The following is a 25,727-nucleotide window of genomic DNA, read 5'->3' on the forward strand; positions in this document are numbered from 1 at the left end:
ATTTGAGTTTATTTCCATTAGTGCAGGCTACTCCCTCTATTTTAGAACTTTTTATTTTCTGGCCTCAGATTAAGTAAGAGAGAAATGCTGTCATGAAAACAGACAAATAAGTACATTTACAATGATATTCCATTTTATTTGGCGTCCTTATCTGATGATCTATGCTAAAATTTAAGGGATTGTCAGCATATAAAGTGTATGAGCATCCTGAATAGAAAATGTAATTTACCATTTAGGGGTTTATTTCTGTAGGAAGGTTAATTTTTTAAAGAGATGTTATATGGACATTGTTTTCACCTTTTTTTTTGGCCGTGGGTTGGAATACAGAAAGTTGAACCTGTGGATAATTTTAAACCCTTAATGAAAGTAGACATACAAAGCAGACAAAGGGGTTACTTGCTTTGCTTTCCCCAGTCCTCTTATCTGAACCAAGTTTGATAAGGATTGAAAATATTTCTAGCTAAACAACAGTAGCAGCCCTTGTTCTTATTCTTCATGATGTGTGGCAAGGAGAGATCTCAAGATCTTATTCTAGTGCCGTATTGAAAGCAGTATCTCCCAAGGCCAGTTCAGGGCCTGGCAACCACCTTTGATGGCATATTTGCTGGTTTATCAAGACAGAAGAACACTGACCATGTAATACAGTTGTCAACGCTCTTTTCTGGCAAATAGACTGAATCCATTCTTCCTTCTCACTGCTGTTAAAATAGATTTTATTTATAAAATTAGAACAATAGCAAATGGTAGTTTTAGTTTTAGACATCCAATTTTGTTTTTCATGTTCTTACTCGGCAAAATAAACATTGGCAACTTTATGCTAGACTTCCTATCATTTTATTTACATTTGCAGTCTTGAGAAATCTGTTGGAAAAATATAGTGAGAGCATTGTAAAACATGGCCATGCCGGAGACGGTATTCTCAGATCAACAAGGAACTGAGGGGTGGAGGTTCAGAAGGGATGGGCGAGTTTCCCATGCCATCTTCCTAGCTGGGATACAGACCCAGAGGCAGGGAGAAGCCACTTCCGAGTTTGAATGTCGGCTGTGGAATCAATACATGGCAATAAGCTGAAGTCCTACCTCTGTGCCATTTTTGATGGTGCTTTGAAGAAGGTGTTCCTGGTTTTAGTTTCTTTTTAATCTTTTATTTTGAATGTACCAGAAATGAGTCACTTAGGCCTTTATTTCTATCCTTCTGTGTCCCTGTGTCTAGAAAAGCATGTCCAGGTTTTAGTTAGAACTCCAGGTTGAGCATGTGTGCATCTATACGTATCTACATGTATATACACACCTTTTATCTTGTTCATTTAAAGTTTACTTTCCTAACAGATCCATTTCTTGTTGTTTTGGGGGGATTTTGGTGATTCAGGCGCTCCTCTGGAAGAAAAAGTGAAACCAATTGTCCTAGCCAGCTTTAGAATAATAGAAACACACACTTCTACCTGTGAGATTCCTATTACAAAGCACATATGCCAGATAAGTATCTTAATACTTGAGATATATATCTATACACACACACACACACACACACACACACACACACACACAGCTGAACAGCTAAACAGCAGTAGCAGCCCTTGTTCTTATTCTTCGTGACGTGTGGCAAGGAGAGATCAAGATCTTATTCTAGTGTCTTATTGAAAGCAGTATCTCCCAAGGCCAGTTCAAGGCCTGGCAACCACCTTTGGCAAAATAAACATTGGCAACTTTATGCTTGACTCCCTAGCATATTTTATTTAGTCTTATTTAAAAATTATTTAAGTGACAGAGATACATATATCCATGCATACACGTACATAGATGGATGGGTGGATGGATAGATGGAGATAAATCGATACATAGGTGGGTGGATGAATGGCAAGAGGGAAGGATGCAAGGAAGGGACCATCTTTCTGCCATATATATATATATATATCTGTTTTATATATATATGTTTTATATATATATATACACACACACACACACGAGACAGATCATTCATATATCTATACATATATATATAAAACATTACTCCTCTTAGTGATTTTGATTGATGTATTCTCCAAAAATTAGGATAGCTAAGATAATTCTCTTTTCTCCTGATCTGCTCTGTAGACTTTCACTGATTTCATTTGATAAGTATGGAGATGGCTCTGAAATAGTCAGGAAGGGAAGTTACATCTCAGCTTTTGATAGTAGAGTCACTGTAGTTTTTTAAAATTGAGTTTATGGATGCTGAGCTCTCAATACTGAGAAGTAATATGGCTGTAACTGATGGATTTATTTCCTGAGTTTCTCTTAGTTTATAGAAATCACACACACACACACACACGTTACAAGAAAAAGTGTTCCAGTTTCTCTCTCAAGAACTAATTGCCTTTTGTCCATAATCTATAATGGCTTCATAACAACTGTTATGCACTCTTGGATGAATATGTAATTGAATCAGTTTAAAAAAAGAACCAATGCTATAATAGCCAACAGACTGGACCAACAAGGAGTTGGGGAGAGATAAAAGGAATTTCCAAGCCCAACAGAGCATAGCTGTCACAGCCACGTGGGTAGACACTTTTGCCAGTGACAAGACAAGGTGTAACAACTCCTTTGGTCATGTCATGGCCTAATTACACACTTTAGGTTGCAGATCATTGACTTGATAGGCCGCACACACACACACACACAAAAACAAATAAATCCTATCTTTTCAGTAGCAGCATCAGGGTCCTTCGGCTGTGAAGGGTTTTAGAGGCAGGTTGGGAAAGCCTAATGCTTTCTAGGTGTAGGTCTGTTGAGAATATACACGCAAAGCCCTGTGGATGAGCCATTTCTATTGCTAAAACGAACTTACATTCTACGAGACAGTAATCCAGTAAAGCAGAACATAGAATCTTAGGTCATGAAGCATTTGTGGACGTAGCAATAAAAATTAAACCCCTCCACTTTGTTTTTTGTTTGGGTTTTTTTTTTTTTGTCCGTAGGTAGTATACTAGGGATGGTCATATACTATCATTTCTTTCAAGATAAGATGAAATTTTTCTCTAAAAGTCTCTAATATTTCCTTTAAAGTTATCAAAGCAAGTTCTGACTCTACTTATCACAAGTTGAAATTCTTTTCCAGAAGAATCGATTTCCATTTCAATGTGGCTTATTTCCACATTTGTGTGTAGTACATGCATGTAAACAGTCACTGGACAAAATTGACTTATTTCTTCCTTGGTGTAAATCAAAATGCTTGGTTCCTCTGGAATTAGGCACTCCTCACAACTATAATGAATTTCATATTTAATTAACATACAAAACATTTAGTATAGGGGCCACCATCCGAATTTGAGGGGATGGGAGTCTGTGGGGCACAAACTAGGGAGCATATAAGGAGTAACTAGTCACTTCTTTTTTTCCAAGCTAATTCTTGCTGCATTATGATGTGTGACTGTTCAAACAGATTAACAGTTTTCTGAAAGCTGAAACATAATCAAAGCCAAATACTCTTCTCATAATTATCCCAATCATTTAGATTGAAATGCTTTGGCATGAGATTATAGAAATAAGCCACACATCTGATAAGCTAAATCAGTGGTTCTCACGAGTCTGGGGGACCTGGAATTTAAAGAAAAAAAAAAAAACAACTCATTGTTAGATGCTTCTAGCATCCTCTCAATTCTTGTCTTTCATGGTTTCAATTTTGTAATTTAAAATTTTAGAATGTATTAAAGAGATGAAGAACTTGTTTTTTCCACCATTTCTGCTTTGTTAGAGTGTTTGTGGATGACTACTACCAAACAGAATATGAGCCCGGGCAGTGGGGGAGTGGAAGTACTTTAATAATTCTTCCTGGACAATACCAGCTTCCCTGCTTTTTCAGAATGATCGTTTCCCCCGCTATTTTTGTTTTCTTCCATTTCTGTCTCTCAAACTTAGAAAATGAACAAATGGGGGGAAAAGAGGATTAACTTGTTCTGTTTTGAAATTTCAAGATTTGAGTGGATCATCTAAAAAGCCCACAGAGCCTTGCCTTGTAAAGTCTAGTTTTCAGACCAACACCATTGGCGTCACCAGGAGCCTGTGAGAATGTACAATCCCAAACCCCACCCCAGCCCTGCTGAACCAGAACCTGCACTTTCAAGATTCCAGAATGACTGGTGTGAAGTTTGAGAAGCCCCGCTTTAGAGAACAAGCCTCTATTCTACCCCGATATGCCATAAATAATGTTGACAGAGGGTGGTCCCATCACAAACCTTGCAAGAGATAAGAGGATGTATCTTTGTAAATTATTGATTTATTGCCATTGCCTCTCTACTCTCCCTTCTTCAATGAGAAAGGGCTATCAACAGTTGAGCATCCCTCAATGTCAATTCCATTGTGACTTCTTCCCCCTCTCCTGTCCCAAGGCCACAATTAATTCTTTACCCCAAAAGATTCATGGATAGAAACATTTATGCTAACATCATGCCATTAATTGCATAGATTTCACACTAATATAAAGAACTACCTGTAAAAGTTCCATCCGATTTAACTTTACTGACCCTCAGTTTTTTTCCTATGCTAAGTGGAAAGCATGGTACTAATTAGAATTAGAAAACGATGAAGAAGGTGAACATTATAAACTGAAAGAGGTGGTGCAAATGTTATCAATAACTTGGTTTCAGATTGACATATTTTGGAATGTATGCTAGTATTTGCAGTGAATATACAGAGGCAGTAGCAAGTACATTAAATGCATTTAAAAGTGCAAGGTTATTTTTAGTCTAGACAATATCTAAGACACATTGTAACACTAACCCTCTGGGAACTTGTGCCTTGCTTGGCATTCCAGGACTTGTAGGCAACTGTGTCAAGATTTGAAACAGGATCTTTTATTCATTCTCATTGGACCTACTCTGATATAGACATGCACTAGCAAATCATTGCTGTTGATATGCAGAATATGATTACAGATTGAGATTTACACCTCGGTCCTGAATCTCTGCGAGTCTACTTACTACATGAGATAATTTGGGCAGGCTAACATTGAGCTAGTTGACACTCAACTGCCTCATCTATAAAGTGGGATTAATGGATAACCATTGCTTCTTTGGGTGGTTGTGAGAATTGCTGTCGTGAACAGAAAGCCCCTCTAAGAGATCCCCATGCTTAGTACTCCGGATACTAGCAGCGGCAGCATCACTGAACTGTGGGAGTACTGTGTTGTTTGAGTGGGGGGAAAAAAAAAAAGGAGTTTCCTGTGGAAACAGGTTTTATGAGGTAGAATAATTTTTTACTAAATACAATTTGTTTTTGGTTGTTTTAAAATTTTGACCTCCACCCTAGAAATATAAAAATAGGTTGGGGAATAGAAATTGGGAACCACAAGATCAAATATCCTATCATTCTTGTTCACCCTGTGCCTTGGATATTTATCTTTTCTGCTAATGGATTAACTTAGGCCACCACCCATGCATTAGCTTTAGTAGGAGACATGCCCAATCTCCCAGGATAAACCCAGCCTTCCAACTATCACTGCTTTGGATTTTTGTAAAACCAATTGCCTGCTGTCATCTTTGGGTGGAGAGAGAAATAGACTTTCCTTTATGAGTCTACACAGCCAAAAATAAAAACCAATTTTTCTACCAATAAGATGACTTCTACCAATAAAATGTTTCTCAATCAACCTGCACAAAAGGTCCAGGAAGGGCATGTACTGTTTTTATATCTTTTTCTAAATGAAGACACTGAGGCCCAGAAAGGTGAAGTGAATTTTCTGGTGGAATACAGCTTGTATGCAACAAGGCATGGTTTCCAGATTCACGGTTGGTTCTTTCACCTGAGCCTAGACAAGAAGTCCAGTGGCAACTGGGGAGAAAGTTAAATGTTGGAGGAACTAAAATGACAAAAGGAAACTGTTCAACGTCTCCAGGTAATGGAGATGCAGTTGGGTTTGAATTTCTAAAACTCAGATTTTTTTGGTAGAATAGCCAAACTGGGGAGAAATTCACTGACCTTATCTTCTTTCTAAGCTTCTTTATGTATATCATGTTAGTAACAGGAACTGTGTCTAAATGAAATGTTTTTAAGTGTATTTTCGTGTGTTCCCCTTTTCAAAATGGGATAGGTGTAGAACCTTTGAGAGCTTTCTGTAGTCCATCTGTTTGGTTACTTGTCTGTGTATACCCTGTCTCATTCTATAGTTTGCACACTGTATTGAAGTACACATGACATAATACTAAAATATGAATAAAAGTGACAGGGCGGGTAAAAAATAGGAATCTGAATGGGATTTGTACCATTCTGGAGTAGAGTGTTAGTATTATACGTGGGCCAAGGAGGTAAGATACTGATTGTCAGCAACCTCCCTTTGAAGGTGATAAAACTGAAATATAAATTAGATTATGAGCTTCCAGACAGGCAAGTCCAAGATACTCCAGTGATTTAAAGGCTATGAGCATAGCATCAGACCCCTTAGACTTAGCTCAGTGCTTGATATGTAACAAGCCCCTCATTTGCAATCTGAGGGTTGAATGATGTGAGTCAAGTATTGGGTAAGGTCGGCAATATGAATTTTAATAGGTGCATCAAATCTGCATATTGTTTAATATTCAGAAAATACTCATGGCTGAGTTCCATATGGCACATCTAGCAACTTTAAGATGATCAACAATAAACTGATTGTGAATTTCTACCTTAATTTTACGTGAAAAAAAGCATCTTGATAAGCATGATTATAAAACAATTACTACAATTTTTAGAATATATAATTAGCAATTAAAATGTTAAGTATAAAATGTTAGAATCAACACTAGTGCAGTTTACTTTAAACCCAAAAGACAACTGTTTCCTGCAGAGGCAAGATACGTATGTTCAGAGAGGTATTCGTACAGTGAGATTTGAGTTCTCCATGCTGGCTGACAGATAAGAATCACCCCCAGGGGTTTTTCAGGCATATTTGTGCATGGGAACCACTCTCAAAAGATGCTGAACCTAAATGACTGGGGTATGGGCCTGGTCATTGGTATTTTATTTAAAAAAACAATCCTAGCTGAATATTTGTTAAAAAACAAAGTATTGGCTGAGCAGTCAGGGTTAAGTACCTCTGCCTTATAAACAACAGATATCCCAATACCTACAGGTAGAATTGGACTTTGTCCCACTACTATCTTGGGGCGTCTTGGCTGCCGTCTACCAGGCCAGAAGACAAACTTCTCAGCTGTAGGGATTGCCTAGCAGACATCCTTGGAAAGTTTAAGTGTGTGTAAGAGTGTGTGAGTGTGTGTGTGTGTGTGTGTGTGTGTGTGTGTGTGTGTGTGTGAGAGAGAGAGAGAAAGAGTGAGAGAGAGAGAGAGAGAGAGAGTGAGAGAGAAAGAGAGAGAGAGAGAGAGAGAGAGAGAGGGATTCAAAATTCATAGTATTGGATACAAGAAGAATCTTGCTCTAAGTGATATCGATCCTGAGATCTATGTAACAATAGCAATTTAACAGAATTAAGAAGTCAAAGAATGGGAAGTAACCAGAATCTTTACCAGTAAAATGTAAACCAGCATTATTTGATATGGGGAGTGTTTGCCTTCCGCCTACCTGCACTAGAAGTTTACTCTGACTTGGTATCTAGCCTCTCATGTCCCCTCCAGCAACATGGGCTGGCTACTATTTTAATTTGACTCTAAGAATTAGCCATGGGTAATTTTTCAGAAGGAAAACTGCCAAGAGATGAGATTTAGCCTAAGGAATAAAAGTGGGCTATGAAGGCGATACATGGCAATCCACAGGACTAATTTAAATGTACCACCAGCTGAGGTAGATAGAGTGTAGATAGTCTAAAAAAAAAAATCTTAAAAGGTTAGTCACCCTAGTGACATAAAAGTGAAAAGAGAAAGACCATGGTGTATGCCATTTCATAATCAAGTTGTTGTTAAAGCATAGTGTTTTTAATTCTCTCAATTATACTCAAAGAGGAATTCAAATATTTTATTTCTCAGAGGAACTGAAGATTCAGAATATTAAGTTACTTCAGAGACATCACACCCCACTGCTGATTAAATACCCGCTACATGAATGTTCCCAAGAACTTTAGATAGTAAAAGCTTGGGTCTTGAGCCAAGCCAACTGTGTTCAGGTTTCACCTCTACCACTTAACAGCTGCTCGCATTATATAACTTTTCCATGCCTCAATTTCATCATCTACAAGAGGATAAAAAGAGAGATTATAAGAAAAATGTAATGAATACATGGGTATGACACTTGGCAACCTGCAGTCATAAGTGCCTCATCAGTGTTGTATAGATTTTGCAGGCAGCATTCCCATGAGCCAGGACAAACACAGTCTTCTCCCTTAAACTCAATTTAGCCATTTCATCATTTTTCATACATTAGTAATCCTTCCTCTTCTCCACCCCCAACCAAGCCTTCCCAATTCAAAACAATCCTCCTGGGACAGGTGAGCTTTGAAATGAAAATGGAAATGAACTTGCAGGGTTTCTCAGCAAGGTTGCCCAAATTTCAAGGTAAGAATTAGCAGAAGGCGTGATTCCCTCACAGGAGCACCTGCTACCTAGAGCACAGTGAGAATGGGTGCCCTGTGGAGCTCTATCAATATGCAGGCCTGGGTTCTTAAGTGTATAGATTACCAGACCTCTCTCCTGAAATTGATTCAGGTGGTCAGGGTTGAAACCTAGGAATCTATACATTGAATGAGCAATTCTAGGCAATTCTTATCTTCAGGGAAGTTTGAGAAATTTTGGAGTAGGAGAGGCAGAATATAGAAAGTTTTTGGTGACAGAATGGGTAAAGACAAAATTAGGGGCTGAACTCAAAGTGGAAAAACTCAAGTAAAGATGATCTTGAGTAAATTCATAAGAAATGGTCCAGTAAGAGGAACAGGTAAGGAAGGACTCAAATACCAAGAGTATGACATGGCCACTGTAGAGTAGTTTCTCTTTCAGGATGAGGTTTCAAGTCAACTCTCTTAGAAGGCATCTAGAAACTGGAAGTACCCTTTTCTTGGACACTTTATCAGGTTTCAATGGTGGCATTGTCCAAAACCTAAGTAGCTAGGTTGGCCTGGAGGCAAGCATGATGGTCAAATAGAAGTTGCAAAAATAGAAAGCAAAGTTGGAAGAAATTCAGTGATTCAACTCCCTTGAAACCACTTCTTTGAGTCTCTTGAATCCCTCTGCCTTGGCATCATAGTACTGCTTCTCAGCTGTGGCCATCTATTAGAGTCACCTACAGAGCATTTTCTCAACTACTTTTCAGACAGTACCCCAGGATCAATTAAAGCCGAACCCTGAGGAGTGGGCCCTATCACTGGCATTCTTACCGTTCAGCTCCACAAGTGGTTTTCAAATGAAGAGTATTAGCACATTAGAATCACTTGGAAGTATTTAAAAACTGCTGATGCCCGAGACCTAGTTTCAGAGGTTACCATTTAACTGGTCTTAAGTGTAGCTTGGTAACCAGAAACGTTTAGAAGTGCACCAGTTATTTACAATGTGCAGCCAAGGTTGAGAATGACTCAGTCACACTTGTTTTTTTAAATCAATAACTAAAGAACAGACCAGTTTGTGGAAAATTAGGTGCATTTTGAAGTTTAAAATCCATGGGTCTGTGTTGAGAGAAAACAGCACACTAGGGTTTGCCTAAGAAGACAGACTCTGGTACCAGCCTTCTTTATTCCCCGAGAGGTAGCCCGCTGTTCAGAATATACCTGCATTGTTCTGAACTTTTAATTTTTCCTTAAGTTGTTTGGATATAGCAGAGACAGTTGTCTCTGTGATGTGTGTCTCTGGTCATTCGGGGCAAGTGGCTTGAGAGGATCATAGATGATCCATTTATGGGTCCTCTAAGTCAATAATTTCTTAATGTTCAAGGTGAAACGGCTGTACATAAAACGGCATAACATGGTGGATATAAACACCAACATACTATCTCCCCTTAGAACTCTACCAGAATTTTTCTGTTGTCCTGACAATGTAAGCCACCCAAAGCCAATCTCTGATTTTACAGACATTTCTTGTTAATTGATGAAAGCATAGTTCAGGGGAAGTAGTGATCACACAGATTGAATTCATGGAATTAATGAACTCTATAGAAAGGTACTTTTCTGACACCTTATGATGACCTTTCTGGGATATAATGGGATTACGTGGATTAAAAAATAGTACAGAATGGATGTATCAAAAAAATACTTAACTGGTAGCCATTAACTCCTTTTGGCATTGCTGCAGAGTCCATGGCATGTTCTTTTAAATGTCACTATTATTGAGAACTCTGTGCCTTGAAATAGATGTGAATTCATAGTCAAAAGTAATCTAAGCCACTCTTTTGAAGAGGGCAAGTTGTCAAAAGGGAGTAGTCCCTTTAGTTCTGAAACTTAGGGATCAAAAAGACCATAGGTAAAACAATAAATAAAAATCAACACATAGGTTTTCAAAAAATTGGGGGAGAGAAAGAAGGGAAAATGAAAGGAGGGAAAGAACGAAGGGAAAGAACGAAGGGAAAGCAAAGAAAATGGAAAAGGAAGGAGAAAAGGAAAAAGTAGGAGAGGAAGAAAGGAGTAAGGAAAAAGGGTAGCTTAAGTGCATAGTGTCAAAAAGAGTATTTTCAAGGACACAATCTTACAGTAAATTCTGAAACAATTTAAAAAAACAAGCCTAGTTTCTTACAGGGCTGTTTCTAATCATACTCGCAGGTTGCATTTTAAAAGTTCCCTGTTTGTTCAGTCACAATTTTACATCTGTTTTGTCTCCAAGTGGCTTTCCTCATGTCTAGCACACTGGACAGTTCCTTAGGGAAAATTGCAGAAAGGGAACACAAGCTAGCAATCTCATCCAGGATTAGGGAATAGAAATTGGGTAGAGCTGCCCCACCCTCCTGCCACAGATATGTGAATGCCTAGTGCGAATACCTTGCCTCTGTAGATAAACCAGGTCGCCATTCTTGCTTATGGTAGCATTCTTCTTGTGAGCATTCTGTAAATAGAGGTTATTCTAAGTACTTGTTTTGTGCACCCCAGAATATCATACCTGTAGTTAGGAATTCCCCTGTTATTGCCCCTTGTATAAGCCAAAGGTGAGTAAGTCAAATATTCAATCAAAATATCTCCTTTGTTTTCAGGGATATTAAATTTTATTGCTCCTCAAAACATAGGGAATCTAGGGCCAGATACTCACAGGGTTCAAAAAGCCTAACAAAAAGATAGTCCAAAATCTTATGATGTTAACTTTGTCTTAAGCGATAAACTTAGTTGTGACTTGTTATGTAGAAGTACTAAAACTACTATTCTCAAAGCATGTATAATTTGTTTATATTTTATTGGTGTAGAAATGATTGGAATTTAACTGAATGTAAAATTCTAGGGAATATTCAAATGGCAGCTCTATATTCCACGGTGTACCTTTTGCAACAGTAAAACTTTCTTAAGATGTTTTAAGAAATGTTCAATCACTAGATACCTTTTGAAGCACTGAAACATTTGAACAAAACGAATCACACTAAGAAAAAAAAATGCATTTATCTTGGTTCTTGATGATCCATAGGCATGGTAAAAATCTAACCAATGAAAACCCAGAGCTCCTGTACTGCTGCTGTTGAGACATTTAAGAACCTAGCCAACCTCATTGTGCCATTTTTATAATTGGCCTGACAGAGACGATCTTATTTCTAGAGGAATAAGTAGTACCCCTGAATTAGAACACATTACATTGTGGAAATGTCACAGTTGGAAACATCTTAAGATAGTTTTATCATCTTTCTGGGATTTACTGAAAGTAAAATAGCATTTTCTATTTTCATTCTTTTTAATACTGCATCATTAAAAATAATTTGGACAGATAGAGTTTATTTCAATTGATGAGTTATCTTAGCTTTATGTAGCAAGCCTGGTTTGATGAGGAAATTATTACCCATAACACATCACCATATAAAATTGTCTTCTGAAATGACAGCACTTTTTCTTAAATTTTTTTTATATGTCTGGAATTTTATAATTTTTTTAGCTAGCTGTAGTATACTCTATTTCCTAATCAGTAGTCTCATTTTAAAAAGTAATCTCTTTAGCATAGAAATTCATATAAGCACAGTTTGAAATGCTTTAGCCTTAGAAACATACCCTGGCATGTTTTGGTAACACATAGTATTAATATTTGGTGCAACAGCTTGTACATGGTCCATATTCTGACATTACCATGACTTCGAAGTCCCCGCATGCTTATTTCATGATCTTTCTAAACTGAGGTACATCAGCACATTTCCTCGCAACATCCATTCACAAACAGCACCCTTCCCTCCCCCTCATCTGTACACATCAAACCAGTTGGCAGAGAGCCCATTTCCCCCTGAGCGAGCAGTATTGTGAATTTTATCTTCTCTTCCAGAAATCAGTTCGTCTTCGTTGCAGCAGATGAAATTTCTTGTAACACCTCTGCAGGTAACAAACATTGCTACTTCTTGATGCATCCATCCAAGTCTCAGTATCCTTTTTTTTTTCTTTCCTTCTTCACATGCTGCAGTTGGTCACTCTAGAAAGTTTAAAAAAAAAAAAAAAAGTTCTTATATCTTTGGAGTACAACTGAAGCCTTGAGGCTGTGCCATGTAAGACATTAGGCATTTTGCTAACTTTGATGTTTTATTTCTGGTTTTAATAATACATGGTCCAGAAAAGTAAGACTATGTTGAATGAATCCACAAGAAAATCTAACAGTATAATCAGTACTCTTATGGTGAAATACAGAACAGGGAGATTAGGTACACAGACATATGACTTCCACGTTTTTTGACATATTATGTCTGGGTTAATAGAGATTGATGTGTAAATTATTTGGGATCTTTATGGAATATTAGAGGCTGTAAAAGACTGAATCTATAAAGCTAGAGGCATTCGAGAATATCATTATCTGTCTTAGAAGAAGGGGATCTTCATTCTATTAGCCAAAGATCCTCTATTTCCTTTCTTGTAAAACATCTCTCAAGTAGCAGAACTTAGACCAAGTCTTTTGGTTTTGAAACCAGGACACTGGCAAATGGAAATTGTATAGCTGCATGATATGTCCGTCAAAATAACACCTGTCTTTTTTCTTTGATATGGTTCAGAACAGTTAAATTTGTGCTTTCATTAGTATGGAATTAATTAAATGCCAAGATAGGTGAGTGCCTTAACACTAGATTTTTTTTTCCTTTTGTTTTTGTTTAAGCCTAACCTATGACCAAAACAATCACTAGGAAGTCTTGCCAATGTGGTGCTTTCAGCCTGCCAGGATGTTACAACTTATCACTACATAACTGAGCATTCCATGACCTTCAGACACATACATTAAACTGAATCTTACAAATAAACACTCATCTGTTACCTCTTATCAATGGTGCACTAAAGAAAGGCTTATGTACCAATGTTTCACTCCCTGTTTACCGCCTTTGGTGAGAATAAATGAATGAAAGGAAGCACAGAGAGCTAGGAACATGCACCCAACCATCTCTGTTCTCTAAAAGGCAGGGTCAGTTTTACTGATATGGTCAGCCTCAGCCTTTATAACGAGTTTAAAGTCTTACCCGGTGAGTTCAAGAGGTATGCATGATGCATGCTGACATTTTAAAGCAATGGTATACTCTATTTCTATAAAACCCCTTTGATTACGAGTCCTGCAATTTCCCTCTTAACCCCCAGAATTCATGTCTCTGCTTCTCACTGAGAGAGGTGGCGAAATCCTTAACACTTGACTAATGCCCAATGCTAGATGCGATGGTTAACTGAATTGCTGGGAGTGGCAGGGGAATGTTCCCGCAATACAACAGTTAACATTTTCAGGGCCTTAGTGGAATGGAGCATGCAACGAAAAGGGAGACTGCTTGGAATGGGAGGTATGGGTGGGGAATAATGTTAATTTAAAATGTACATAGGCATGTGTAGATGCCTCAAGTGCAGTAGAGCTTCTGCCTTCTGTTAACCCTTGTGCATGTTCCAGGTTCCAGTATGTTAGGTTATATTTGGCACATCTTAGATCAAACACGAAAAAGATATTGATTTTGCCCTGTGACTTAACAAACAAACCCTGCCTTGTAAGCAAGTGATCCACATACAGTATCTCTAAAAAAGGCAACAGAAAATGAAAGTTTGCATGAGTATGGTGTTTCCATCTACCTAATCTAGATGGCTGCTCAGTAAATTCTTAATGAATTGCGATTGGTAGCATTTCCGATTGAGAGAGATATCCTTGTTCCTTTGATAGCCATTTTAATAATATGTTGTATGCTTCATAAGGTTCCATTTGAACTCTGAATTTTGAATGAAGCATGAAACAGGAGACACCCTTATCAATCAAATGTCAGATTATCTCCCAGCAAGTTCACTCTCTTCATAGAGTGAAAATGAAAAATCAAAACTGCTCAGTCAACAAAGATTGTAACTTGTGGTTTCAATGAAAGCCTTCTAGGGCATCTCCTACATGCTGGAAAAACCTGCTTTGGGAGGCTGAGCTGGGTGGATCGTGAGGGTCAGGAGTTCAAGACCAGCCTGGCCAACACAGTGAAACCCTATCTCTACTAAAAATACAAAAATGAGCCGGGTGTGGTGGGGTGTGCCTGTAATCCCAGCTACTCAGGAAGCTGAGGCAGAGAACTGCTTGAACTGGGGAGGCAGAGGTTGCAGTGGAAAGAGATCGTGCTACTGCACTCCAGCCTGGGTGACAGAGCAAGCCTGTCTAAAAAATAAATAAAAATAAAAAAGAAACTGCTGTGCCCATTACCCACATTCTAAACAGCACTACTGTAAATGAGGTCTCACCTCCTTATAAAAGCATTTACTAGAGCAGGTTTATTGAATCCTGCTATCTACTGGATATCAGTTTGACAAAAGCCAAGTTCTGTTTTTAAATGGAGAAAAAAAATCAACATGCTTAACATTTCAGTGCGGGGCTTGATGGATGTTATAACTGAAATTCGTATAAAGAGGTGTTATTGTCACATTGATACCCGTGGTGGATGGGCTAAGCACAGGCAGTTGTCTGGGGCTTAGGGTGGAGATCATGAGATGAAAATCATTGAGTAGTAGAACAGCAGCATTTTAGGATTTTTTTTCTTCCAGTTTCCCAAATAGTGATACCTTTTTACATGGGTCTTTTGTTGAGTGCGCCAACATGTCTGGTCTTTTTGTAGCCACATAGAATAGGCATTTTTCATTAACATTTGTGATCTATGAGACTATCATCTTTACAAGGATATTTTCTTACCCAGGGGTTTCAACAATGGTATTTGTTTTGTTTTGGTTGATCCGAAAGAACGTGTGCTCTTTTGGGTATCACTTGGGACTAGGCTTTTAACAGGGCAGGACACCTCCTAATGCATCCAGCTTGCACAGTTGAGTAGTTTCTCATTTGGTAATGTCAAGAACTTTTGATGAGTTGGATTCTGCCAGATATGGCAAAAAGGGGGAAAATGATTTTCCCTTCTTAGACAGGCAGTCTCCCTCTGTGATTCATTAGGACTTTTCCAGGGTGGACTAGTGAATGTAGCAGTTGTAGAAGAAGGATCTGGTATGAGAACAGAGGCTGAAAAACAGGTTACTTGTTTTGATCAGTGACTAGAAATTCATTTTAGTTGATTAATGTCTTGAGTCCTTGCTGGGTGTCAGGAACTGTTCTAAGCCCTGGGGACATAGCATTAAGTGAGTCAGAAGCCCTCATCCAAAGACTTTCATTGTATTGGAGAACAGATCCCAAACCATGTATATGGATAAGCAGATAATACACATGCATAGTAAGTTGTGAACTTACTATAATGAATCAAAAAGCAGGGGAGGAGATGGAAAGTAAGGTGCGATGCTATTTTAGACTCAGTGATCAGAGAAGGCCTATCTGAGGGAGTAACATTTGAGCAGGGATCTAAATAAAGCAAAGGTGTGACCCATGAAACATAGCAGGTGCAAAGACCCTGTGGTTGAGGCATACTTGAGGTGTCCAGGAGTAAGACATCCAGTATGACCCACGGATGAGTACAGGTGAGTGTTTTATAGATAACATCTAGGAGGTAGCCAGGGGTCAGAGCAAGTTAGGACTTGAAGGCCACAGAAAATATTTGGGATTTTAAGAGTGATATGGAGGCACTGGAGGGAGGGTTGTAATTTGACTTTAAACATCAGATAGACTGCTTTGTAGAGACCACGAAGTGCCAAAGAACAGAAGAAACAGCACTGAGAGGAGATGGGGGAGGCCCTTACAGCTGTCCAGAGAGGGGTGACAATGGCTTGGGTTAGTGGGGTGGCTGTGGGTGAGAAGTGGTCATCTTTAAGCTCTGTTTTGATGGGAGAACAAAGACGACATGCTGGCAGATTACAAGTGTACAAGGTCGAGTCTGTTAAATGTCCACTCCCCCACTCTTGTCGTCCAAGTCTATCAGTTAATTCCATGGAGCACCAATGCTTTAATCCCTGGGGAAAGCAAACCCTTTATCCCTGCAGTAATAGTCCCTTGTAGGGGCTTTGCTGAATTCTCCAGGGGGTAATCATAACTTACCATCATTTATTGAGCAAATTACGTGTGCTAGTATGATATACATACGTGCATGGATATGTATAACGCATGTATATGTATATACACATACATGCATGTATAGTTTATCACGGCAGCTCAATGAGGTGTTATGCCCATTTTGGAAAGTGAGAAAAAACATACTCAGATTCAGAAACATTTAGTAGCTTGCCCACAGTCACACAGGAGTTCATCTGATACCAAAACCCTTCCCCTGGGTCACACTGCGTCCACACACTCCTTTTTCTTTGCCCTTGGAACTTTGACCTTCTGACTCCAGATGGAATTCCACCTTCCCCAGTATGCTAATCTTGCTCTTACAAAACTAGTGTTTATGAGTTGGATGACAAAGTTGTTACTATATGGGAGAGACCAAAGGGCACCGAATGGTTCTGTAGTGGTCGTTGCACTGGAAGTTCATTTAACTTGGCTTGTTCCCTTCAGGCAGCAGGCATATGTTTAGTTCTGTGTGCCGGCAGTACTGGTGTAGTTGTGGGGATAGAGGTAGCAGATGTCAGGTCAGGAAGCATGTTGTGTATTAAGGGAAGACAGAGTTAAACAGGCCAAGTGTGTTCTAGGTTAATTCACCAGACGTGTTTTTGCTGAAAGTTAGTGGCTGAAAATCAATATTCTAGTCCCTGAAAACCACCAGACAGGTTGAAATAGTTGTTTTAGACACCGAGTCCAAGTGGAAAGCTCCCAGCTATCCCCTGCCCAAATGCCCAAAGGGCGTGTGAGGGAGTGTGTGTGTGTGTCTGTGTGTATGTATAAAGGGGGTAGGTGTAAGCTGGGACTTGCTAGCAGGAAGATATGCCCCCTCCACCATGCCAGGACCCACCACACATTCCCTTAACAAATCTGGGGACACATTTCCATCTTAGTTCCTGAAGAGTATGGGACATAACCATGTGGGGTTAAGGGTAGGGGTCTGCAAAAAAGCCTTGACCGAGTGAATACATCTGCAACAGCTGTTGAAACTGTCCTCTGTGGGACAGGTTGTTACCCAGGTTACCAATTAGAAGCAACTTCAGGGGTAACAAGGAGGTGTCACCAGCCCCTTCTATCCCCACTTGTCAACCTATACACGCTGGCAGCTGCATTAAAACTTTAGGTAATATTTAATATTTAGAAAAAGTTTCCAAATTGGTCATTCCTCTAATTGATCCTTCAGCAAGTCTCATCTAATAGTCTTTCCTGCATTTCAGTGATTTGATTATTCAGCAAAGTTGTCATGCAGTAAATTGATTTGTGGCTAATTGGTCTGTTTCCAATAAAGTGTGATATGTATTATAATAGGAGAAGTACAGGGAGCTAAGGGGGTGTATAAGCAAAGGAACTTAGGAAATATAGTCCCGCTTATTGAGAACCTTCTGTATACGAGGCATAGTCTCAGGCTTGCTACATGCAATAACAATACCCTATGAAGTGTGTTTAATCAATTTATGAAAATTAAAGATATCGAGATAGTCTGAATTAACCTAAGTGGGAAAGTGCTGAAACCATGCAGAATTTGTAAAAATCAAACAGTAGTTATCCAATTCTAGAGGAATGCATGCAAGTCACCTGGAGAACTTGTTACAAAAGCAGAGCCTGTTCTGTCTTCTTCCCCTGGCCCTGAGATTCTGATTCATGGGTCTGGACTGGGAGCCTGGAAATCTGCATTCTAACAAGTTACCCCCAGATAATTATAATAGAAAAGACCTCACACCTTGGGAAACACTAACTGATCAATCAGGAACCTTTTGGAGATGGAGTCGTGCATTGTCGCGCAGGCTGGAGTGCAGTGGTGTGATCTTGTCTCACTGCAAGCTCTGCCTCCTGGGTTGACGCCATTCTCCTCACTCAGCCTCCCGAGTAGCTGGGACTACAGGTGCCCGCCACTATGCCTGGCTAATTTTTTGTACTTTTAGTAGAGTTGGGGTTTCACCATGTTAGCCAGGATGGTCTTGATCTCCTGACCTCGTAATCCGCCTGCCTTGGCCTCCCTAAGTGCTGGAATTAGAGGTGTGAGCCACGGTGCTTACTGTAGCTTACTGTAGCCTGGACCTCCTGGGATCAAGCAATCGTCCCACTTCACCCTCCCTGATAGCTGGGACTACAGGCATGTGCTACCACACCCAGCAATCTTAGTTTTTTGAAGAAATGTGGTCTTGCTCTATTACCCAGGCTGATCGCAAACTCCTAGCCTCAAGCCATCCTGCCCCCATTTGGGCTTCCAAAGTCCTGGGAGTACAGGCACAGGCCCACCACACACAGCCAACGTTGTTTCAATGGTAAAAAGAGCACACAATAGGACTTACTAAAGTTGTGTTCACGTCTGGCTGTGGATTCCTTGAAATGTGGCCAGTCCACACCAGGATGAGTTGTAAGTAAAAAATGCATGTTGGATTTCCAAAACTTAGTACTAAAATTATGTAAAATATTTCATAATTGTGAGTTACACATTGTAGTGATGACAGTTTGAATATTCTGGAGAAAATAAAAACGAGTTCACTTTTTTCACTTTTTAAAATGTGGTTACTGTAAAATTTAAAATGACATGTGCCTCACATGTGTGGCTTTCATTATAATTCTATCAATCCCATTTTAGAACCACATTTTTCATTTTGCTCAAATGAATATTGAAAGAGTGTGTGTGTCCCCAAGAACTGGTCATTTGGAGGTGAGGGATGTTCACAAGGAATTAAAATGTTATGACAGATAACCTGAACATTGTCAGTGTCTTGATCTTGTATTTTAACATTGCCTCCTGGTGATAGGTGGGTGCTGTAGAGGGAAATTCCTTGGAGTTCAGGACTCAGAACCTCCCTACTTCTCACCCTGCTTGTTTTGTCTCAGAATCTTTGATCTGCTTGCTTTCAGGATGAGAGATGCCAGTATGTAAGACTTTGGATCGTCAACCCAAATCAGGGGTAGCTCTGACACGTGTACCCACCCCCCCCCCCCGGCTTTACCGGGAAGCTCACTGATCCCACATAAAATAGACAAGAGGCGACAGCTGCAATCCTCTGAATCTTAATAACTGACACTTGTTTGGTCCCTAACTGGTAACCATAACCCTCCTCTCACCCTCACTATAGCCATGTACAATCAGAATGCACCGTTATCATCTCCATTTATAAATGGCCTAACTAACTCAGAAGAACTTTGAGATAACTTAGCAAGAAGTAACAGTCAGGGTTTCACTCTAGACATTCTGACTGAGGGATCCCCAGCAGCTGTTCAACCCTGCTTCATGGCAGGTTATTGAAAATCTCATGAGGGATACAATTTGTTATTCCTCCTGTGTGGTAAAATGTAGCTGGGGTGCCATGGTCATTTCAAAGCACAGTAACAATTCTTAGTAATTTTGGTAGAGCAAGAGTAGACACAGAGAAAGGAGAAATGTAATTTCTGAGAGAAGGATGGCCTTGAGCTCTGCATTAAAGACAATGTGCCTACACAGCTCCTTTATTAGAGGAGGTATTCTAGGGCAGGAGAATTTCATCACCAAAGGTGGGATTTACTGTGTCTTTTAATGCGAGACTAGCTGCTACTCTGCTTTCCCTCAAATCTGCTGTTGGGATTCAGAATATGAAGAGGTTTTGAACAGCATTGGTGGGGTAGAGAAAGGATGATGTGATCTGATTTGCTATGAGTAAATGGTCTGAGTCTTTTAGATGTCATAGTGTTGGATTGTGTATGCACTGTATGCACAGTTCTGATGATGTATGACAGGTATCAGTGGGCAAAAGCAAATTCTGTGGCTTCCCATGTAGGGTCTACAGAGCTCAGAGGTGTTCCATCCTACTTCTCAGGGGAGGCAGGGAAATCACGAGGCTGAAAAATGTGCTAAGTGATTTCTGAAGATAAGCACTTTAAAGACAAGGTAAGGAAGATAACAGCAATGAAACTGTGCTCCAAGATGACTACATCACTACAATGTGTAACTCACATCAGAGCCAAGTAGAGATGACTCCTTGTTATCTTAGAGCATTTCTTCTGCTTCTGCTTGTATCATTTTTGGAGATTTTGCTGCATTTTTCGTCATTTTCTAGATCGGGGTCCCCAACGGGACACACGGCAGGATGTGAGCAGTGCTTCTTGTGTGTTTGCAGCCTCTCCCCTTCAGTCACATTACTGCCCGAGCTCCACCTGCTCTCATGGGAGCACAAAAACCCTACTGTAAACTGTGCAGGTGAGGCATCTAGGTTGCACTCTGCTTTTGAGACTCTAATGCCTGATGATGTGGATTGGAACAATTTTTTCCTTAAACTACTCCCCTACCTCCCCGGTCTGTGGAAAAACTGTCTTCCACAAAAGTGGTCCCTGGTGCCAAGAAGGCCGGGGACTGCTCCTCTAGGTGTTTGGGGACTGGTTTAGTCCATCTAAGTATCTTGAGAAGCTTTGAGGTTAAGTGGGCTTGGTCACCTCCATGGTCAATAAATGTTTAAGTCATTGCTCAAATTAAAACTAGAAGGCTGCAGTAACCACAGGAGTATTTCCCTCATGAACACATTCACTAAGTTCACTAACTGACCAACAGATCAAGTCCAGAACTCAGTTGACTATTGTAGAGTGAAAGTGAACAGGAGCATTTCCTAGATAAACCGTTGCTTTCTGAATTTTCCAATACATCCAAAGAGTTATTCTTCATGCTTTCAGGAGGGTTTTTCCGTGTTGCAGCAAACCAGGGTGCATGGCCTGAGAGGTTCTGGAAACTCTCTGAAATTTTCCTGTGGGGCAAAGGTGGGCTGGTTGGCACCTGTTGACTCTCCATGTATCTGCATAGGGGACTGAGATAACTTATCCTTTCCTTGAACGGCTCTCCTGGAAGATTAGCCCAAAATCTTGGCCATTATTACAATCCAACATCTTCTCAAATGGATGCATACTGGGATTAGCTCAGACCTTAAAACCTGAAATTTGCGGGATTCTGGGATTTGAAAATGGAGACTTTGGTTGTCTGGTAAATATTTATTGGCACAAAGGTAAGAGACTGATCATTTCAGATATATTGAGGTGTCCTAAGCTCAGAATTTTTGGAAGACCTTCTGTGAGGGTCCATATTCTGGGCTACATTTCTTTATCCCCTGAGGTGAGCTTCTGTCTCCATTCTGACCCCACAGAATCCCCACAAGCTGAGGGGACATGTCTGCAGTTGCAGAATTGCCAAGGGATTTGTCAGAAGCCTTCAGCCTCTTTCAGTAGGACTGTGAGATCTTATTCTGTTTTGCTGCATTTTCATTTAGTCACGAGTATAGCATGGCTGAGTTGGAAAACAAATGCCCATAACGTTTTATGATTGACAATGGATTGATTTGTAGTTGGATGAGGGAAGGAAGTAAAGCAGTAGCTGGGGCAGTGCTGCAGAACTCAGAAGCCACGTGCCCTCCCCTCTGGTCTTGTTCTTTCTCTTCCTGGCCGATATTGGCTGTGACTCCTTTACAGCCCTTGAGAATTGCTGAAAGCCAAGCATTTTGTCCAAACGCAGAACACTTAGTGTGTCCCAGATGCAGTTCCTCCAGATGGAGAAAAGCAACAACTCATTGATAATGATACCAGCAACAGTGCAAACCGAAGGATTGTCTTCAACACATCATTTATTTGGAAAATTTCTCAAACCCTAAAAATGAGGGCAATGAAATGGGATGAGTATCTTAGTGGGATAAGAATCACTTCTTCCTGGGTGAAGGTTACCTTCTGATGTCCCCCTTACCTGGTGCCCCAGAGCACCCCACCTAGTGGGGTAGACACCAGAACTAGTCAGTGAGCCTTGTTGAGGCTCAGATCTCATTTGACCTTATACAGGAAAGTGAAAGAACATCCCTTTAGCTAGACCAGGGCTCTCTAAAGAGCATGTTTTTAGAACCATTGAACCATGGTTGGTGCCCTGTTGGTGTGCTGTATGGTAAGTGTGTGACTTGCATGGATTCATTTTCCCAAATACTTAAGACTATGTCTTAGATATAATGAGGGAGGCTCTGTAGTCCCTAACTGCATTGCAGAGACCAGGGTCATTCATTGATCCCTGGTGAGGCATCCTGTTTTGAATGCATACTCTGCAGCCCCTTGTCTGTGTTGGGAGGGGTACAAGGCCATGCACGTTCTTGCTGGAATTTGGCTGTTTAGGATGTCTTTGTTACCTTTTGAACTTCATCTGAGAACTGAACAGATTTCATCTTTCTGCTCCACAGGATTCACCCAGCTATCTCTGGGGTGGGAAGCATGGGGAGATGATACTAATGGAGGAACGAAAGCTCCCAAGGCATAAACACTCCTCATCAAAATAGGGAGTAAAATACAGTGAAATTAGTGTTCTTACTGTGGCCCTATAAGAAACTTGTGTTGAAACCCTTGTGTGGAGTGCCAACATGGGCCCACTGTATTTCGTTAGCATCCAGCTTGTTTCAACTAGATGTACATAGTACTTCTTACTAACATGTCTCAGTAGAGTTAATAAAGCACTTTAACATGGGTTCCTATTCCCATTCAAGAGGCTGCATCCTTCTTCATTTTGCTCCAACACGACCTTAAGTGCATGCAAGTAAGTATCTATTTAAACTACATCTGTAACTCATAAATTAGATCTTGACTCCAAAAGCATCTGTAATTTGATCAGTAGAGTTGCATGTGATTATATTAGAACAGAATTTTTCACTTGCCTCTGTGGACCAAAAGTCTGGGCAAGGAGGGAGAAATTGGTTTGTGAAACACCATCTAAGAAGCTGTGCATGATGATCTCCTGTAGCTGTAAGGTGGCTTAGTATCTACCTGGTTTTCTTGAATGCACCTTGAATTAGGCAGGGCTCAGTCAGAAAATTACTACTTTACCAATGAGGAAGACGAGGCTCAGAGAGCATGCTCTGTCAAGTCATGAGAGCAAGGACATCATGAAAGCAGAACTCAAACCTGGATCTTCTTGCCCCAAGTACTGAATCCGCAAGGTCTTGGGTTGCTTCCCAGTTTTAACTTGTTCCTAAAGGTCAAAAAGATGAGGTCTCATGATGGTTGCAATCTGTGGTGAGTTAGCCAAGAAAGTAGTCTTCTATGGTATCTGTTTAGTTTTTCCCCAAAGGCTTTTGATGAGTTTTAGGACAACTTGACCAGTGTTTTGCAAACTCACAGAAGCGATGAAAAAAAAAATTATACACTATTTCTGGAAGTCCCCAGAAACGTTTCTTCTGCCTTGAAGGGTTCTGAATGTGTCATGGAGCAGCTGACCCAGAATCTTTCTACTGATAGATTCTACTAGTGGGATCATAGTTACTGGCATAAGTATTTCCCAGGCCCCATTTCCCTCTTTACTCCTTTGTCTTGCTGCCTCCTCTCCTGCGGTACCATTGGCCTGCCCCTCTCTACCTGCCCTGTGGCAAGGGCTCTGCCAGACACTGGGGATGTAAAGGTCGACAAAATAGACACTGTCCCAGCCTGCATGGAGCTCTCATTCCAGGAGGGTGAAAGGTAAATGATCAGGTGGGGTGGAAATAAGGTTAGAGTTGCTATATGACATGAAGGGGTAGGGATGAAGTTGGAAAGTGCCCTTAAAGAGCAGTCAGGCTGGGTGCAGTAGCTCACGTCTGTAATCCTAGCACTTTGGGAGGCTGAGGTGGGCAAATCACTTGAGGTTAGGAGTTCAAGACCAGCCTGGCCAACGTGGTGAAACACTGTTCTCTACTAAAAAATACAAAAATTAGCCAGGCATGGTGGTGGGTGCCTTCAATCCCAGCTACTAGGGAGGCTGAGGCAGGAGAATTGCTTGAACCTAGAGTGAGCTGAGATCGTGCCAGTGCAATTCAGCCTGGGGAACAGAGCAAGACTCTGACTCCAAAAAAAAAAAAAAAAAAAAAAAAAAAAAGGCAGAGAGCCAGAGAAGAAAGCATCTCTTTCTTTCTAGGGAACAGATATTTGATTTGAAACGTAAAAGCTGAAAGTCAGGTGGAGGGTGAGCAAGTGCCAAGACTAAGCAGAGAATGGATTTGCATGTGTGCAGGAACGATTAAAAAAGCCTGTGTGGGCTGGGCGCGGTGGCTCACGCCTGTAATCCCAGCACTTTGGGAGGCTGAGGCAGGCGGATCACGAGGTCAGGAGATTGAGACCATCCTGGCTAACATGGTAAAACCCCATCTCTATTAAAAATACAAAAAATATTAGCCGGGCATGGTGGCAAGTACCTGTTGTCCCAGCTCCTCAGGAGGCTGAAGGCAGAATAGTGTGAACCTGGGAGGTGGAGCTTGCAGTGAGTGGAGATTGCACCACTGCACTCCAGCCTGGGCAACAGAACAAGACTCCGTCTCAAAAAAAAAAAAAAAAAATCCTGTGTGCCTGGAGCATAGTAACCAAGGCCCAAGGGAATGAAGATGAAGATTGAAAGAGGGGCAGAGGCAGCTTATGAAAGTATGGATTTTATTCTAGGATCAATGGAAAACCATTGAAGGGTTTTAAGCAGGGAGTGATAGGATGTAGATGTGTATAAATTTATATTTAAGTAGATAGACGGACTTGAGATTTGATACATGTAAATAGTTGCTGGTTTGAAGGAGCAAGAGTTGAACAGACAAGATTTCAGGCTGTTGACTTGGTTTTGATGAACTACTAGTGGTTTATATTAATCTAGTCATCGTGTGCATGAAGTGGACACATTTAAGATTTCTTCTGACATTACTGATGAATGGGAAGTGGGGACATGGAGATCATGATCTGACTGCACTACTGCTCACTTTGGCCAGGGATGCATGGTATGGAGGATGACCATATTGCAGGTCATATCCCAACATGGTGACCGTAAGACATCTTCCCATCATTTCTGCGGATGTCCTGGGCATTGCCTTGCTCTGTCTCCGGGCTTTGCTTAGCCAGCTCTGCGTATATCAGATTGCTGACGTGCTTGGCATATCTGCTGCAAACGTAGCACTCAAGTCCACATCTTCCCTAATAACCTTGTGTCCAAATTGTAGTGTCACACAAGGGCGTGTTTAGAAATTAGCATTTGAAAAGGAGCCTCCTTGCTTTCAGTTTGAGCTGACATGGTCTCTTTTCCTCTGTGGAAATGAAATTTATTAATCATAATAAAACCATTGGATGCTGAAGGTAGAGGTCACCGTGAGGAGAAAAGCCAGCTCATTTATGAGGAATAGTTCAGTGCTGCTGTATTTTCCTTCTGCCTTGGAAGAGAATACTGCCAAATTGTTACCTTGGGTTTTCCACAAAGGTTGAAACTATGCCCAGTGTTATAGAATTTATCATTAAAGTATGCAGTAGTAAAAGGTGGGAGCTACACTT

At 40.5% G+C, this 25,727-nt stretch overlaps 1 protein-coding gene across 9 annotated transcripts in view; it reads left to right on the forward strand.

The window, feature by feature from the left end:
• The window catches only part of RBFOX1 (RNA binding fox-1 homolog 1), a 380,384-nt gene that overhangs the window by 348,992 nt on the left and 5,665 nt on the right, over positions 1-25,727 (forward strand). For 4 of the 9 annotated variants that reach the window (XM_010353868.2, XM_030925445.1, XM_030925447.1 and 1 more), the window contains one exon: positions 12,324-12,376. The exons of 4 other annotated variants lie outside the window; for them this stretch is intronic. In XM_010353868.2, the coding sequence (XP_010352170.1) occupies positions 12,324-12,376 (53 nt within the window). Of the gene's footprint in view, positions 1-12,323; positions 12,380-25,727 lie in introns of those variants that run through there. One more of the 9 variants, XR_004055485.1, reaches the window with a different exon arrangement.

This window comes from Rhinopithecus roxellana, chromosome 20 (genome assembly GCF_007565055.1).
Source record: "Rhinopithecus roxellana isolate Shanxi Qingling chromosome 20, ASM756505v1, whole genome shotgun sequence".
Lineage (NCBI taxonomy): Eukaryota > Metazoa > Chordata > Mammalia > Primates > Cercopithecidae > Rhinopithecus > Rhinopithecus roxellana.